This window comes from Oryza sativa, chromosome 6 (assembly GCF_034140825.1).
Source record: "Oryza sativa Japonica Group chromosome 6, ASM3414082v1".
Classification (NCBI taxonomy): domain Eukaryota; kingdom Viridiplantae; phylum Streptophyta; class Magnoliopsida; order Poales; family Poaceae; genus Oryza; species Oryza sativa.
This window is the reverse complement of record NC_089040.1, coordinates 5,973,373-5,988,143: the sequence shown is the minus strand read 5'-3', so window position 1 is coordinate 5,988,143 and position 14,771 is coordinate 5,973,373. Positions and strand designations below refer to the sequence as shown.

Sequence of the window (14,771 nt, the reverse complement as noted above, 5' to 3'; positions counted from 1 at the left end):
GGCCGTCCCCGACCCCCGATCGTCGTAGCCCCGGTCTAGCCAGTCCCGCTGGGCGGCTCCCTCAGGGCGACGGTTTTGCCTTTCACCACTTAGGTACCACGGACCGAGCGCTGGTTTGCCTTTTCGCTAGAACAAGCCCGGGGGGGAGGATGGGGTAAAAGCGGCATTTCGATCACAGGCAGATTAATTATATACTTTCGCTCTTGTTTTTTCTTCTTTCTATGCCGCAGGCATTCAATGGAAAAAAGCAAAGGAACAAAAAATGCGAAAAGGAAGTTTTAATTGCAGAACAAGACAGGAACGGCACGATGGCCTAAATACAAGAAGTGTCCGCTACAGGCACACAACAAAGGGAAATTGGAAGCGCAGGTAATCACGGAGTGCCCGGGCCCCCGAGGCTGGCGCCGCTAACGACGTTGTCCCAGTCCTCGCCGCCGAAGTCGTCATCATCGTCCCCGCTGCCGCTCTCCTCGTCTGAGGCAAGCCCGAAGGTGAACCGAGGGGCCGACCCCTCGAAGTTAGAGACGATCGCGTCGGCCGCCTCCCGGACTTGCTCCCGAGCCCTTGCCTCGGTCCCCGGGGGAAAATCCTCGAGTGCGCGCCATGGGACAAAGTCGGGGTCACGAACTTGGTGGCTCACGAGAACCAGTTCCACCGCGGCCCGCGCCAAGGAAGCCGACGACGATTTCACGGTCTCGCTAACCTCCTCCTCCAGCCTCTCCAGATCCGCAGCCAGCCCGTCCAGCCGGAGTGCGAGTGCCGGCAGTGTGGGCGGAAGCTTACTATCCCGGCGCACGGAAATGCTGACTCGGCGCCCCGCGCGCTCCAGTCGGTCGACGGCGTCGGAGAGCTGCCCGGGTCCGATCTCGTTGGTGAGGCGGAGGGCCGCAATCTCCCCGGCTTGATCTTGCACCAAGCGTTCTAGATCGGCGAGAGTGCTCTGAGCCGTGGCAAGCTGGCTCCCCAACTCCGCGCCGCCGGGCTGCCCGCCCGCCGCCAGGTCCTTCTCACGGGCCTCCAGCTCAGAAGCCCTCGCCGCAATCGCCGCGCGCTTGGCGCGAGCACTCTCCAGATGCCGAGCCTCACGCCCAGCAACGGCCTCCTCGCGTTTCGCGAGCTGCTCGCCCAGCTGGCGCGAGGCCACCTCACGGCGGTTCACCTCAGCTTCGCGCTCGGCGAGTGCGACGTCCCGTTCCCGGCACGCCTCTTCCCGGAGCCGTAGCTCCTCCGCGCGGCGGTCCGCTGAAGCTTTCACGGCGAGGGTGATCCGGTCACGCTCAGCTGCGACCTCTTCACGAAGGCGAAGGGAGGCCTCCACCTCCGCCGCTGTTCTCTCGTGGGCGGCCAAGGTGGACTCCCGCTGATCGAGCAGACGCGCTCGCTCCTCCAGCACCTGAGTCCGCCTTTCCAGCTCCTGAGCTCGCTGCGCCTGCTCCTGGTCGCGCGCGTTTTGCTCACGCTGGCTCTGATTGAGGACCTCGATTCGTTGACGAATCGTGGTCTCGAACTCCTGCGCGGAGCGGGCACGCTCATCCAAGGCCCTGCGTTCGGCCTCGAGCGCCGCTGTCTGAGCCCGCAGCGAGGCATTGGCCTCCGATACCCGCCGCTCTTGGGCAACAGCTGCGTCGAGGATACCGCGGGCGTCCTTGATCCTCTTCGCCAAATCCTCGGCATGGGCCTCGTACTGGAGGCGGATGTCACCCAGTGCTTCGTCCAGGACGCTCAAGGCAACCAGCGCCGCCTGCCGCTCTTCCTCCACCTCTCGCATGATGGAGTCCAGCGACTCCTCACGCGCCTGGATTTTGGCTAGTTGGGCTTGGCGCATTTTGTGTCCCACCCTCACCATGTCGTCCATGGCGTGGCGCCCCTCGTCAACTCGCGCGCGGTCCGCGGCGAGCTGTGCCCATTCAGCCTCCAGGGCCGCTCGCTCTTCTGCCAGGGCTTGAACTTGGGCTTGAGCCCCTCCCGGACGGTGGAATCGGCGGCGGCGAGCACCTGCAGGAGCGGCTCCATACTTGCCGGAGTCGGAGAAGAAAAAGTCGCGGCCCGCCCCTGTGATGATGGAGTGCTGCTGGATCCCCACGAGACTGGGGGCTGCTCTCGCCCCCCCCCTTCTGCGCGACCAGCCCCGAGGGCGTCCCAAGTGCAAGGGGGAGCGGCCGTCCCTCTCGCCCCCCGCCTCGGGTCCTCGGGTAGATTCGGCCTCGGCCTCAGGCTCGGGCCCGCCCCCAATTTTGGCCTCGGCCTCAGGCTCGGGCCCGCCCCCGATTTCGGCCTCGACCTCGGGCTCAGGGCCGCCCTGTCCCTCGGCATCCGAGCCGCGACCTCCCTCGCCCCCCGATCCCGGGTGGCGCTCCGCATGAACCCTGGTCTCGGAGTCGCCCCCAGGAGGGACGTCATCATCGCTATCGCCCACGGCGGGACGAGTCCCGGCTAGGGTTCGCTCGGGTCCGGACCCGGTATGCGGCCCGTGGGCCCCGCCGAGGGGCTGTGAAGGCCCCGCGGCCTTGGATCGGCCAAGCCCGGGCCGCTCCGATCGTTCGGATTTGGTCGCCCGCGAAGGGTCGGACCCCGAGACCCCCTAGGAAGGAATCTCGCTACAAGGGAACTCAGATCGCGTTAACAAAGAAAAAGAAAAGGAGGGAACAAGAGATCGAGCTGGATAAAAGCACCGAGGTGGGTGCCGGCGATCGTACCTGCGGGGAGGGCGGTTGAAAGTCCACTTCGGAGGCTCAATGAAGCTCCCCCGACACGGCTCCGTTTGTCCTATCTTCCGGAGCCGTTTCTTTTTCCGTCCGGCCTCAGGCCCGGCAGGGCGCTTGTGGCCCGCTGGCGGACGATCCGCCACGCGCTCGGCGCCCCCTCCACGCGGGGGAGAGGGCGGTCGAGATTCGGACATCTTCCGCTTCTCTTTCAGGTCGCTGGCCGAGTCGTCCCCGGGTCCGCGGTTTGGGCCGGGAGACCTGGAGCTCCCACCTCCGCCGGGTCCGCTTGTCCGACTCCCGCCTGCGGTCGCGCCACCGCCACCAACACCGGCAGTGCTACCACCGGTGCCGCCCCGGCAGGACCGGCTCCTGCCGGCGCCAACAACCGACATCATGGCCAGGATGCTCTCCCGGTCGCGGTCGCAGCAGAGGGGAAGGATCCCGTCTGGAATCAGAGTTTGCTCGGCGGAGTCCAAGCCCAGTACTCGCCGAATCACCATCTTCGCGTCCTCCTCCCCCCAATCCCAGCGCTCACCCACATGCGTGCGCATGGGGTCGTTGGGACCAGTGTACTCCCACGCGCCATGGGATCGATCCTGGAGAGGTGCAATGCGGCGGCGGAAATAGTCACCAAAGACCATCGCCCCTGTGAGGCCCAGGCTTCGCAGGCCCCTAAGGTGATCCCACACCGCGTCGTACTCTTCGCCCAGTTCCGAAACTGCCAGCCATGCGGCGGATCTTTCGGGAGGACCGACGGGAAGCCGAAGTCGTGGATGGTCCGGCAATGCGGTGTAGAACCAGTCCTTCTTCCAGTCCTCCCATTTCTTGCGAAGATGACTCTCGATGTATTGCCCCGCTGTGCCTGGCCGGGGTTGGAAGTAACATCCCCCCACCACCGCACCTTGCAGCAGCTGCGGGATGAAGAAAGACTGGAACAGCCGCATCGTCGGCCGCACCCCGATGAACATCTCACACAGATGCGCGAAGATGGCCAGCGTCATCACGACGTTGGGTGCGAGATGCAAGGCATGGATTTCATAGAAATCCAAAACCTCATGGAAGAATCCAGAGAACGGCGGAATCAACCCCGCCATAGCAAAGGACAAGAGATGCACGGATCGCTCCGGATACCGCGGCCGCGGCCGCAACTCCCCCGCCCTCACGACGGCGCCTTCCGGCATGATCTTGCGGGGGAGGCTAAGGTGTCTATCCGCCGTAATGCGTGATGCCGGGAGCACCGTGTCGCCAACGTCTTGAGCCATGATGGCCGGCGGAGAAGCGGCGGAGGGCTTGGCGCGCAGAATAGTGTGAAGTGGCGAGAATGTTAGGGCTTAAGGAGCAAGAAGACGAGTGGGCAGTTGGCGAAAGGAAGGAGGCAAAGTCCTCGCCTCCATATCCTTTTATCCTCGCCTCACCCACGCTCACCTCCTCGTTTCACGCCCTCACGGTTGCCCCCACGATTCTCGCGCCCGCGGTTGTCTCTTCGTTTCCCGTGTCCACTCATCACGTCGCCCATTGAATCTGCGCCCTGCATTTAGTGCGCCTATCAGCGGCACACTCGAAGTAGGGCGCACAACGGTCACGGGCACAACCTGAGCGAACCGTCGCCACTACCGCCGCATGAGTAGCGGGCAAGGGAATCGAGGCGTGGCCTAACCGACCCCCTGATTTTCGCGCCTTAAACATCACCATCATCAGCACGGTCAGTGGTGGCAAACCGCTGCCGTGGTTAATACGCCAACCTGGCCATTCGGCGACATTTCCTTAGATTCCCTACCGGACCCACAACCCCAGCTTGGGAAGTCGTGAGGCACCACGTCAGAACCGACCTCAGGAGGTCAGTGTCCGATATGGTGCCGAGGGCTACTGACGGAGATATGGGCCCGGGGGTATGTGAAGTGGGGGAAAGTTACCTTTCCATCCAGCCGCGTGGCTCTACAGCCTGGCCCTACTCCCGCGCCTCGCGAGTCACAGAAGCGGCCGGGGGGGCCTCAGGGTGCCACGTCGTGCCCCTCGGGCTCTCCCGCTGCCTCGCCCTGAGGCCCTCGCCTAGCTGCCATGTGGCGGGAGGAGGGAGCAGGAAGGGGGCCCAGGCTGAACAGCCATCAATGCGCAGCGCCCCAACTGTCCCTCGTCACATTTAATGCGGTAAGGGCAGACGTGCGGTGCCGCCTAGTTGACCCACATCAATCGAACGTGACCAGTCTGTGACCGGCCTGTTGCCGGTCACATCCGATTGAACGGGCGGCCGTGCCCCCACGTCGCCTCTGTAACAGGCGGAGTGGAAGTAGGTATGACCCGTCCCATCAAGGCGTCATTCAGGGTTTCCTCCATGAGAAAAGGACCACCACAAGTCTTCACCCATTTATGAGGGAATGACAGGGCTGTCCCCCGTGTCAGGCGGGGGGTGGCGCTGGGTCCCACTCAAGGACGGGCTGCTGCTTAGCTTCCGAGCGAAGGCACGGCTCGTGGCCCGGTCAAGGTAAGGTGGGTCCCCCTCCCAAGGAAGGATAGGTAGAGGCGGTGCATGTGGTATCCCCTTGAACTATAAAAGGAGGACCTTGCCCACCGAGCAAAAGGATGACTCCCAGAAAACCTGAACTCTAGGAGAAGAAGGGGAGAAAGCTCTCCGGAGTTAAAGAACCCTTGTAACTCTTAACCATAATCTCAAACACAGGAGTAGGGTATTACGCTCCACAGCGGCCCAAACCTGTATAATCCGATTGTGTGCAAGCTAGCTAGTAGTCTTAGGGGCGGATACGCGATTTCTAAGAGGCGAGCCTCTTCCCCCGGCCAAACTCACGAAAGGGGGGTCTCACGACCTCCCGCTATCGAGGGACTTCCCTCGACAGTGTGCAAGATCACTGATTTAAAATTTAGTATGATCATAAAGTTTTTCATTTTAAAGGTTCACTCTGGGAACATTAATGATTTGCTACTCAACTAAGGCAAGAGAGTTACTTCACTATCACATTCTTAACACTAACAGAAACTAGATTGAGCTGTAACTCTTTAAGTTGTTTCACTGTAACGATAAGGAATCAAGGCACGAGATGTGATGAGTTTGTTACTTTCGAGAATAAACTAATTTGGTTAGTTTTATTTCCACATCTGTTTATTTAAAAAGAAGCATGTAATTTTGACAATATTACCAACCAGCAATAACAATAATAAACCTTTTCATTATATAGCCTTCCCTTTGTTTCATTTGATATTTGGACAATAAGCAATTTCATCAAAAAAACGATGCATATTTAATCATATTTTTTTAGCAATGCTACAAGATTATGTGAGCACATTAGATAATTGCACTTGCATTATATGTGGGCAAGATACCTTTTGTATTTTTCACATTGCACTTACAATAATCATTGAGTCCCGCAACAACACGCGGGGTATTATCAGTTAGAATGATGATACAATCCATCCTTATATAGATGGAGAGAGGACCCAGTCTAATTCTATCCAACAAACTCTATCCTTATCCTTAGGGCCTCGATCCCTCGGCCCACTACCCATGACATATACTTGTAGTTGGCTCTCTGAACTTGATTAGATTCACAAAGTCAACAATTGGTAGTAGTACTCCCTCCGTCCCATAATATAAGGGATTTTGGACAGATGTGAGACGTCCAGATTCATTGTATTAGGATGTGTCACATCTACCCATAATCCCTTGTATTATGGGACTGAGGGAGTACTAGCAGGCAATAGCGACCACCTGCTCAACCAGTTTTTTCCCCTGCTCAACTCCATGTCTCCATCATCTATTCATCTATCGCAAATTCAAATCATAGCCAAATCACTCGGCATTTGGAGTGCATCGATTTTATAGAAATTCATTCCATCACATCGCTACTCGATCCTAAGCCAACGACAAAGCCCCCGCATTGGCAATGGCAATGGCGCCATCATTTTATTTGCTTGTTTATTTCATCAATTTCACGCAACAGTGACACGAGTACCCGATCGACGCGAAGGTCGCAGCACCAAGTCATCAATCAACGAGTGACGAAATCCACGACGAGGTCCATCATCTTCGCCGCCGCCGCCGTGCCGGGACGCGTGAGGTGGAACAAGTGGTCTTCCCCCGGCGTGTCCACCAGCTCGGCCTCCCCGTGCCACCGGCTCGCCACGAGCGCCGCGTGGTACGCCCTCCCTTTCCCCGCCAGGAAGTCGTCCCCGGCCACGGCCACCATCACCCTCCTGCACGGCAGCGCCGCCAGCGACGGCGCGCCCTGCTGCACCGTCGGGCTCAGCCGCGGGTCGTCGACGCGGACGTCGGGGCTCCCGCACATGAACCGCCACTCGCGGCGGATCCGGTCCTCGAGCGCCGGGCCCATGGTGTTCGACGCGTCCCAGAAGTAGGGGTGCATCAGGAGCACGCCGGTGATCCCCGCGCCGCCCGGGAGCGGGGCGGCGGCGGCCCGCATGGCGACGTTGTGCGCGATGTTCGCGCCGGCGCTGTCCCCGGCGATGAACACCCGCGACGCGTCCCCGTGCGCGGCGAGCCACGGCTCCGGATCGACGGCGCCGGGGGCGGCGGCGGTGGCGACCGCCCACGCGAGCGCCGCCCACGAGTCGTCGTACGCGGCGGGGAGCGGGTGCTCGGGCGCGAGGCGGTACTCGACGGACACCGCGACGACGCGGGCGCGGGAGGCGAGCGCGTTGAGGTAGCGGTGGTACGTCGGGGACGTGGCCGACTCGACCATGAAGCCGCCGCCGTGGAAGTACACGAGGATCGGCAGCCTCTCGCCGGCGGCGACCGCCGGCGGGAGGTAGAGGCGCACGGAGAGGTTGGTCGCCGGGTCAACGGTGACGTCCTTGGAAGCCACGCCCGTGGGCTCGTCGAGGGACGCCGCGACCGTGTCGGTGCCGAGCAGGCGCTCCACGCGGCCGCTCACGTAGACGCGGATGAACGGGAGGAGCTCCACGGCGACCGCGTCGGCGTCGGCGTCGGTAGAAGCCATGCGGTGCGCGTGTGGACGCTGGGGTGGTGACGTCAGCTACTGAGATGGAGCCTGGAGAGTTCTATCGCTATGGCAGAAGGCTTTATTAACAACTCACCAGCTGTCGAATTTAAAGCTTTAAACACGCGGATTAAAAGATTTAAACACGGAATTAATAGCCGCTTGGAGCATGCTCGGCTGTGCGCCACCCGTTGCACTGCCAGGTGGTCAGTTGACAGCAGGCAGTCGTCGCATTCACATTCCTGTTCTTACTCTTTTTTTTTTCTGTTTTGTGGGAGGAGTTTTCACGTGGTTAAGTTGGGCCGTAACGGAGCCCACGAGTGTCCTAACTCACGTACGCAGCCTAGAGAATTAGGCCCAGAGAAAGAAAGCCGCAGGAGGAGTTCGCCCAGATATGTGACTGTCACTGATATTTTCAACATAATTTTTTTTAGTGTTTGTTTTTAAGTCGCTAGGAACAAATATATAAAAGTTTTATCCATAAATTAATATATTCTCTAATAAGCCGTTGTAGCTTATTAAGAAATTTGGGCAACCGTAATTTTTTTATTAAGGAAGCTTGTTAAGTCCTCCACCGGGATGAGGCAACAGTCGACGGCTGATGAGCATGGTGTGGAGCGCAATGTGGCTGGCGCTCCAGCCCATGAGCTTAATGAGGCCGACGCCGTTTGCCGCGCTCTCGGCCTCCACGTGCCAGACAGTGATGGCCTCCTGCGTCACCTTCACCGCTGTGTGGAACCCGAACAACCGGTTGATAACGCCAACGTGTTTTCCACCGTCTTGGGGATCCCCGCCACCACCACGGCAAGCCGCTGCTGCTGGACCTCATGGTGGATCGTCACCGCACCGCGCATGATGTTGTCCGCGCCGACGTCATACACTTGGTTGAACCTGTGCCACTCGATGGCGTCCACGATCCTGGTGAGGTCGAACCCGCCGCGCGACGTGCCGAGCACCATCCCGCAGGCCTTGTTCTAGTGCTCCACCGTCGCCGGATCGAGCGGGACAAACTCCTCGAAAATGACCGTAGGCGGCAGCAACAGCGCTGTCGCCGCTGGGGTGGGACAGAGGAGGAGCAGAGGCGGCGGAGGGGGAGGAGGATGGAGGTAGTGGCGCGCGAGGGAGGAGCCTGGAAGGGAAGGTAGCGGTGGCGCGCAAGGTCGCCGAGGGTGCCACCTGCTACCCGCCTCGCTCGTCTGCAGGAAGGGAAGATGAAGAGGGGGAGAGAGAAGAGAGAGAGGGGAGAGGGAAGAAGGGAGGTGAGGTGACATGTGGGGCATAGGTTTTATTATTTTTCCAATATCGAATTGCCACGTAAGTGCCACGTTAAATGCCACGTGGGACAAAGACGAAGTCAAACCAGCCACATTGCCATCACATCAGCTAAAACCACCTTCCAAACCGTCGAGGGACCTCGTTTACACTGATTTTGATAGCTCGGGGACCGCCGGACCAGTTGTATCTGGTTTTTGGTTTTTGGGTTCAAGGACGTGTAAAGTTAAGGGACCCTCAAATGAACTTAATCCATCACACCATAACCCATAAATAGATTAGGCCTGTCTAAGACGATAGACAGATTAGGTCCATCTAAGGCCAGAAATGATTGAAATGGCATGGCTAAATTATGGCGTAAAGAATTAAATGGCCCAATTTCATTCACGTTAAACGTGGCGCAAATTTGTTTGGCTAATGTTGAACGTAGTGGAAGAGTACTTGATATACTTCCAAAATGTGGCGACTGGTTGGTTTGTAATCGTGATAGAGAATGGAAAATGAATGTTAGGAAAATGTGCAACAAATCATTTTCTGGGAAAAGATGTCCAGCTTACCTAGTTGTTGAGTAAACGAGTGAACGGATGAATTTAGGGATGGCAATTTTGCCCATGGGTTTGGTTATCCGCGAATACCCGACCCATTGGGCACGGGCGTGGGTGTGATTTTTTATCCGTGGGTACGCCCGCCCAAGACTCGTAGACATCGTGGGCAACAGCCGGGTTTCATTTTTTACCTGTGGGTAACCCATGCCCAACCCGATACATATGTATTAGCTAATTTTGATTTATCTCTTAATTCTTATACCCCTTTCTCTTATTCATTTGTGATACTAACTAATAATAAGTTGTGATGTAATTCAAATTATTGTTGATAACTGATAATTTGGTAAATTATTGATTTTATTTTTCTTTATTAAATTATATATCTTTCGAGTTATTATTCACAAAGTTTTACCCGCTAACCCTAGTGGGTAGGGTTTGGGCGGGCGACGATGGGCATAGGGTCGGGCATGGTTTTACTCTACCCATGCCCGACCCAACCCGTTGCCATCCCTAGATGAATTGATGCACACCCTTTAAAACACTATTCAAATCAAATTGGACTATTGGAGTAGTGGAGTGCCAAAATTTGTCACCACCATCACCCAGCGCATCAACACAGCTGTAACATAAGTACCGGGCAGGCAAACACAATGATTTCAACTTGAATCATTTGTACTCTTTTTCTACTTTTTCTACTTTTTCTTCTTCGAAAAAGAGTTCGCCACCAACCGTCCATCCAAAAAATACACCAGCTATCTCACATGAACTCTAGCTAACCGTCTAGACTAATCTAAAGACTACAAAAGCCAAGAAGAATTTTGAAAATTGGTATATGAGTTCGTGGAACTGTACCAAATTTGATGTGGCGTTGCACATCCGAACGGAGTTCCTGTCTCCTGCAGGCAGTAGATACTAGATAGCCTGTAGGCAGCTCATACAGTGATGACACCTGACATCCATGGCACAACAACGGGAGCAGATGGATGAGCATCCCTGTACGACTCAGAATACCTGTCTTTGAAGTTCAATTTAGGGTGATCAGCCTGCAAGCATGCAAACAATGAATTCAAAGTTACTTCGCTATTCTTTGGCAGTATGAGGCCCAATCTTTAGGATCAACATCAAATGCAGGTTCATCTGAAAGGAATTGTCAGTGAAATAATCCACAGAAATATTACAGTTAAATACAGTACTTTAAGATAATCGGATTGCATTTCTATAACCTTTATTGGCAAAGATATGATAAAATTGCATAAAAAATAGTACAATATTCCCCGCAAAAAAAAATAGTACAACGCATTAAAACTTCCATGTTGCAAAACAAGATTCTCCTACAACCGCAAGTAACTAAATGTTGAATAGCATCATGAATTCAGTATTGGAGAATTCAACATACCAACCTTGCCACTTTAAGTATTGAATTCGCTACTAAATTAAAGGCAGCAAAAGTACTGTGCCATACTTTACCTTGTGATCTAAAAGTTACAACTTATGCACCAGCCTGTCCAGCCATGTTCCAATATTCAGGAACTGGAAACTGCTTAGCTTACCAAATTTTGCTAATGTGAGATTTTGCTGTTACCAAATTGATTTGGTTTGTTTGGCAAACAAAACAAGCATGTCCTCCAAGCCACCACAACCAAGTTACAAGCAGGGCCATGCCCTAAGATATGCATGATAACTTCTAATATATCCACCAATTAGATTCAATGTATGCAGTCATTTTTAAATATAGAGGACAAAATAGTTATATGGAAAGAACATAACAGGAACTGATGAGTCCCTCTATTTTTAGGTATAATTTTCAGAATCATTATCTCCAAAGCAGAATAGGAAGTACCCAACTACCCCGTCATCAAATATAAAAGAAGACAACATGATGATACCTGTTTCAACCAGCACTCTTGATGTTTGTGTTCATATTTATCTGGCGAGTAGCATCCATACTCTGATGGACAGTAAACCCATATATTGCACTTTAATGCCCCTGGTCTGGCCCTTTTAGCCTGATCAAGACAAGCTTGACAGCAATCAGCTGCACTTTCTTTATGATGTGTTAAGCCCCATCGAACAGCAGCACCACCGTAATCGGTATGTACTTGAGCATTGCATTCTGGGGGTAAAGGTGGACCTGCTATTATCTCTTCTTCTGCAACATACATGTTAAAAGCTATCAGTCCAAATCTTCTCACAGCATTTTAAACTCAAGGAAAACCAATACCAATATGTCACAAGATATGTACAAAAAAATAGCAGCTACACAAATGGTGTAAAGGAAATAACCTTCTGGTTCATTCTCAGGCTTGTCATCATGTTCAGTATGCCATACACTAACAGGTATCCAAAGGCCAATGTCGTCCATTAGCATTCGCCAATTTAACTCCAATGCTCGTTTTAACATCCCTAAGTATTTGACCATACAACATTATTGCAGGTGAAAGAAAACCTAGATATGAGTATAAAATGAACAAATAAGCTCACATACTTGATTCCTCATTAGAGAGGTCTGACATCGACAAATTCTGAGCAGATGCACTTCTGATGTCTTTCAGCTTCTCTAAACGCCAGGACTCTAAAGCTTCTGCATAATTTACAAAAAGAAATGCCATTTTTTATGCGATAAAGACATGAAATAAATGTCCCTTCATGCTGTTCAATAGAATTCCACCTCATACTATCAAATTGCTATTCATGACTTTGCAAGATAGATGTCCACAACCTAAATGAGCAACATACAAAACATTTTTTTTCATTCGATAAATTCTGTAATGATTGTCAAACCTATAAAATTCAAGAACCATAGACACTGCAACACAAATTGAATTACAGCAGCATTTGACATCATCATGCTATTATTTGTCTCGACAAAGGATTAGTTTATAACCTATACCAGTCCACATATGAAAAGGAATCTGCACTGGTAGTTCAATTCTTCGTTCACATGCACACAAGTATAAAGACATAAAAAGTAAGGACCAGAAAGGACCAGCATAAGAAGCACACTTCAGCTTCAAGTCGATGCAAAAGAATATAAGAAAGGCAAACAAAGTCCAGAAGGTAGCTTTTAGTCCCACCTTTTAAAAGGGGGGCATACCAAAGATAGAACACACTGTTTTCCAAAGTAAGTTTACAATTTGTTGCTTGCATGTGAAAAAAGGAAACCACGAATTAAATAGAACACTTGGAACAGGCAAATACTACAATCCTGTATTCTACTATACATTCTTAAATTTCAAGGAAATGTATTGCTCAAAACTCATCCTAATGCATGGATGGAACAAGTGCACTGAGATATGCCATGGATGGAAGCCTAATCACCCAGCTAGTCAAATGGAACAACAGGCCAAAGAACATACTCGCACCCATTTAGTCAAGTGGAACAATAGCAATCATACAAAATACATACTGCTCCAAAACAACACAATCACACAAAATACATACGGCTCCAAAACAACACAATCACACAAAATACATACGGCTCCAAAACAACGCGATCATACAACTCTTTTTTTCTTCCGAGCAACAAAATACATGACGCCAAATCATGAAGTGTCGCCAAGTTCTATGCACTTCGACAATAACTCCAACCTGGTCGGTACCAATATGGCAAGTTAGCAACAAATACAAGTGTAAGACTACAGTACCTCGTTGTTCGGTCGTGTTGCTGTTCTCCCCCAAATCACGCATCCTCTCTAAAATCTCATAGGAAACCTTCTGCTTCAGCTCGAGCGGCAACTCCTTCCGTCTCTTCTCCTCCCTAGCGAACACCTTCTCCAGCTTTTTCACCTGCTCGCACCCAATGGAAAATCGCAAATAAAAAATGTAACAGCAACACCAATTAAAATCCAACAGAAGTGATTTAATTGTAAGAGGAATGGTTATACAGCTTCCACGAGCTCGACGGACACGGCTGCGCGGCGAATCCGGATGGACTCCTCGACCAGCCTAATCTGCTCCTCCGAATACTTCACCGCCACGCCTACAGCAACCGCACCAAACCGAGCACACGAAATTGGATCAAAAGCAATCAGAAAATAAACAAAAAGCGAGCAAGACAGTAAGACACGAAGCTTAGCGCACGTCTGGGCGCGGAGGCGAAGTAGCCGGGGGCGGAGTAGAGCGAGCGGACCACGAGCAGCACGGCGACGAGGTTCCCCAGGCATACGGCGACTGTGACGCGCCGGTACGTGCACCACCTCGCCGCCGAGCGGCCTCCGAGCGCCGCCGCCGCAGCCGGCCCTAAGCCCCTCATCATGGCGCCGCCGCCGCCGCCGCCGCCACAGCCAGTACCATCCTTCCTATCGCCCCTAGGGTTTCTCGCCGCCCGCCAAGCACGAGTTGTGCGCTCCGCACGCCGCCACGCGCGCGCGCGCGCCGCGCGTTCGCTTCAGGCGAGCGGCGCCGTTTCGGCGGAGGAGGGAGGAGGAGGATTCGGGGAGCAGCGAGGCGGCGAACGGTAATTTCACCTGAGGCGGTGATGCGCGGCTCGACCTAGGGGGACTTTTGCTCCCTGACACGTGGGTCCCAAGTATCCCTGTCTTGTGGGTCCCACGTACTTTAGTTGGGTGGTGAGTGGTGGGGTGGTGGGGCCCACGGAAAGTCACGGTTTGCGTTGGGTTGGCGTGACGGAGGCATGGAGTTGGGGGTAATGGGGTGACGTGGACGGCTGTGATACGATCTTGGCGATTAGAAATGGTCGTGGCAGCGATAGTGGAGTACTGGAGTACGACAATGTGAGCACCTCGTTTTTTACCGCGAAGTGATGGGAAATAGTCATAGTTTACCGTACCATCTTTGGGATTATTTGGCCTGGTTGGTATGGTTGCCTGGTTGGAATGTTTTTTTTTTACTGTCGAGCTGGCCTGTGCTAATGATTTGGTAATTTGGTGGAAACCATTATTCTATATGTGTGGATCCGTGAGTGTGTCTCTTACTTTGTTCCTCTCTTCAGAAAGAAGAAAATGGTCAAATGAAACTGTGAAGGGACACAGCCAGCCTGCAGAAACTTTCAAAACAAGGATGTTCATTTTCCACCATACGTGGCCACATGGGTGGTGGTCTTTGATCCTTTTAGGCCATTCACAGTGCAAGCACCGGTCCCGGTAGCTTACTCCAAAAAAAAGCCCCAAAGACACTCATTCCCACAGTGCATGTATCCTATTTTGCGTGACCTAACTGGATGGAGATACTGTGCAAGGGAATAAACCCCACAACGCGCGTGACCCGGTTTTAAAGACACGGGCGAGTGAAGGAAATTTATTCCTTCACCTACCCTTGCT

General features: G+C 53.5%; 2 protein-coding genes across 2 annotated transcripts; both read right to left on the bottom strand.

Moving 5' to 3' along the window:
- Window positions 1-6,499: 6,499 nt before the first annotated feature.
- LOC4340476 (tuliposide A-converting enzyme 1, chloroplastic) lies at window positions 6,500-7,728 on the bottom strand. The gene has a single exon (XM_015786281.3). The coding sequence runs from the start codon at window positions 7,673-7,675 to the stop codon at window positions 6,707-6,709; it is 969 nt and encodes a 322-aa protein (XP_015641767.1). The 5' UTR covers window positions 7,676-7,728; the 3' UTR covers window positions 6,500-6,706.
- A 2,296-nt stretch (window positions 7,729-10,024) lies between these two features.
- On the bottom strand, window positions 10,025-13,956 carry LOC4340475 (uncharacterized). Its single transcript, XM_015785658.3, has 7 exons — window positions 13,573-13,956; window positions 13,377-13,471; window positions 13,137-13,278; window positions 11,978-12,073; window positions 11,776-11,895; window positions 11,379-11,641; window positions 10,025-10,535 (listed from the first exon to the last, which is right to left on the bottom strand). The coding sequence occupies exons 1-7, from the start codon at window positions 13,745-13,747 to the stop codon at window positions 10,425-10,427; spliced, it is 1,002 nt and encodes a 333-aa protein (XP_015641144.1). The 5' UTR covers window positions 13,748-13,956; the 3' UTR covers window positions 10,025-10,424.
- Window positions 13,957-14,771: the final 815 nt, after the last annotated feature.

Bases quoted from the DNA above. Each gene is read 5' to 3' on its own strand.
- LOC4340476 (XM_015786281.3), bottom strand. From the start codon at position 7,675: ATGGCTTCTACCGACGCCGACGCCGACGCGGTCGCCGTGGAGCTCCTC.
- LOC4340475 (XM_015785658.3), bottom strand. From the start codon at position 13,747: ATGATGAGGGGCTTAGGGCCGGCTGCGGCGGCGGCGCTCGGAGGCCGC. The intron at 13,472-13,572 runs GTGCGCTAAGCT...CGGTTGCTGTAG, and splicing joins CTTCGCCTCCGCGCCCAGAC to GCGTGGCGGTGAAGTATTCG. The intron at 10,536-11,378 runs GTATCATCATGT...GCATGCTTGCAG, and splicing joins AAGAGTGCTGGTTGAAACAG to GCTGATCACCCTAAATTGAA.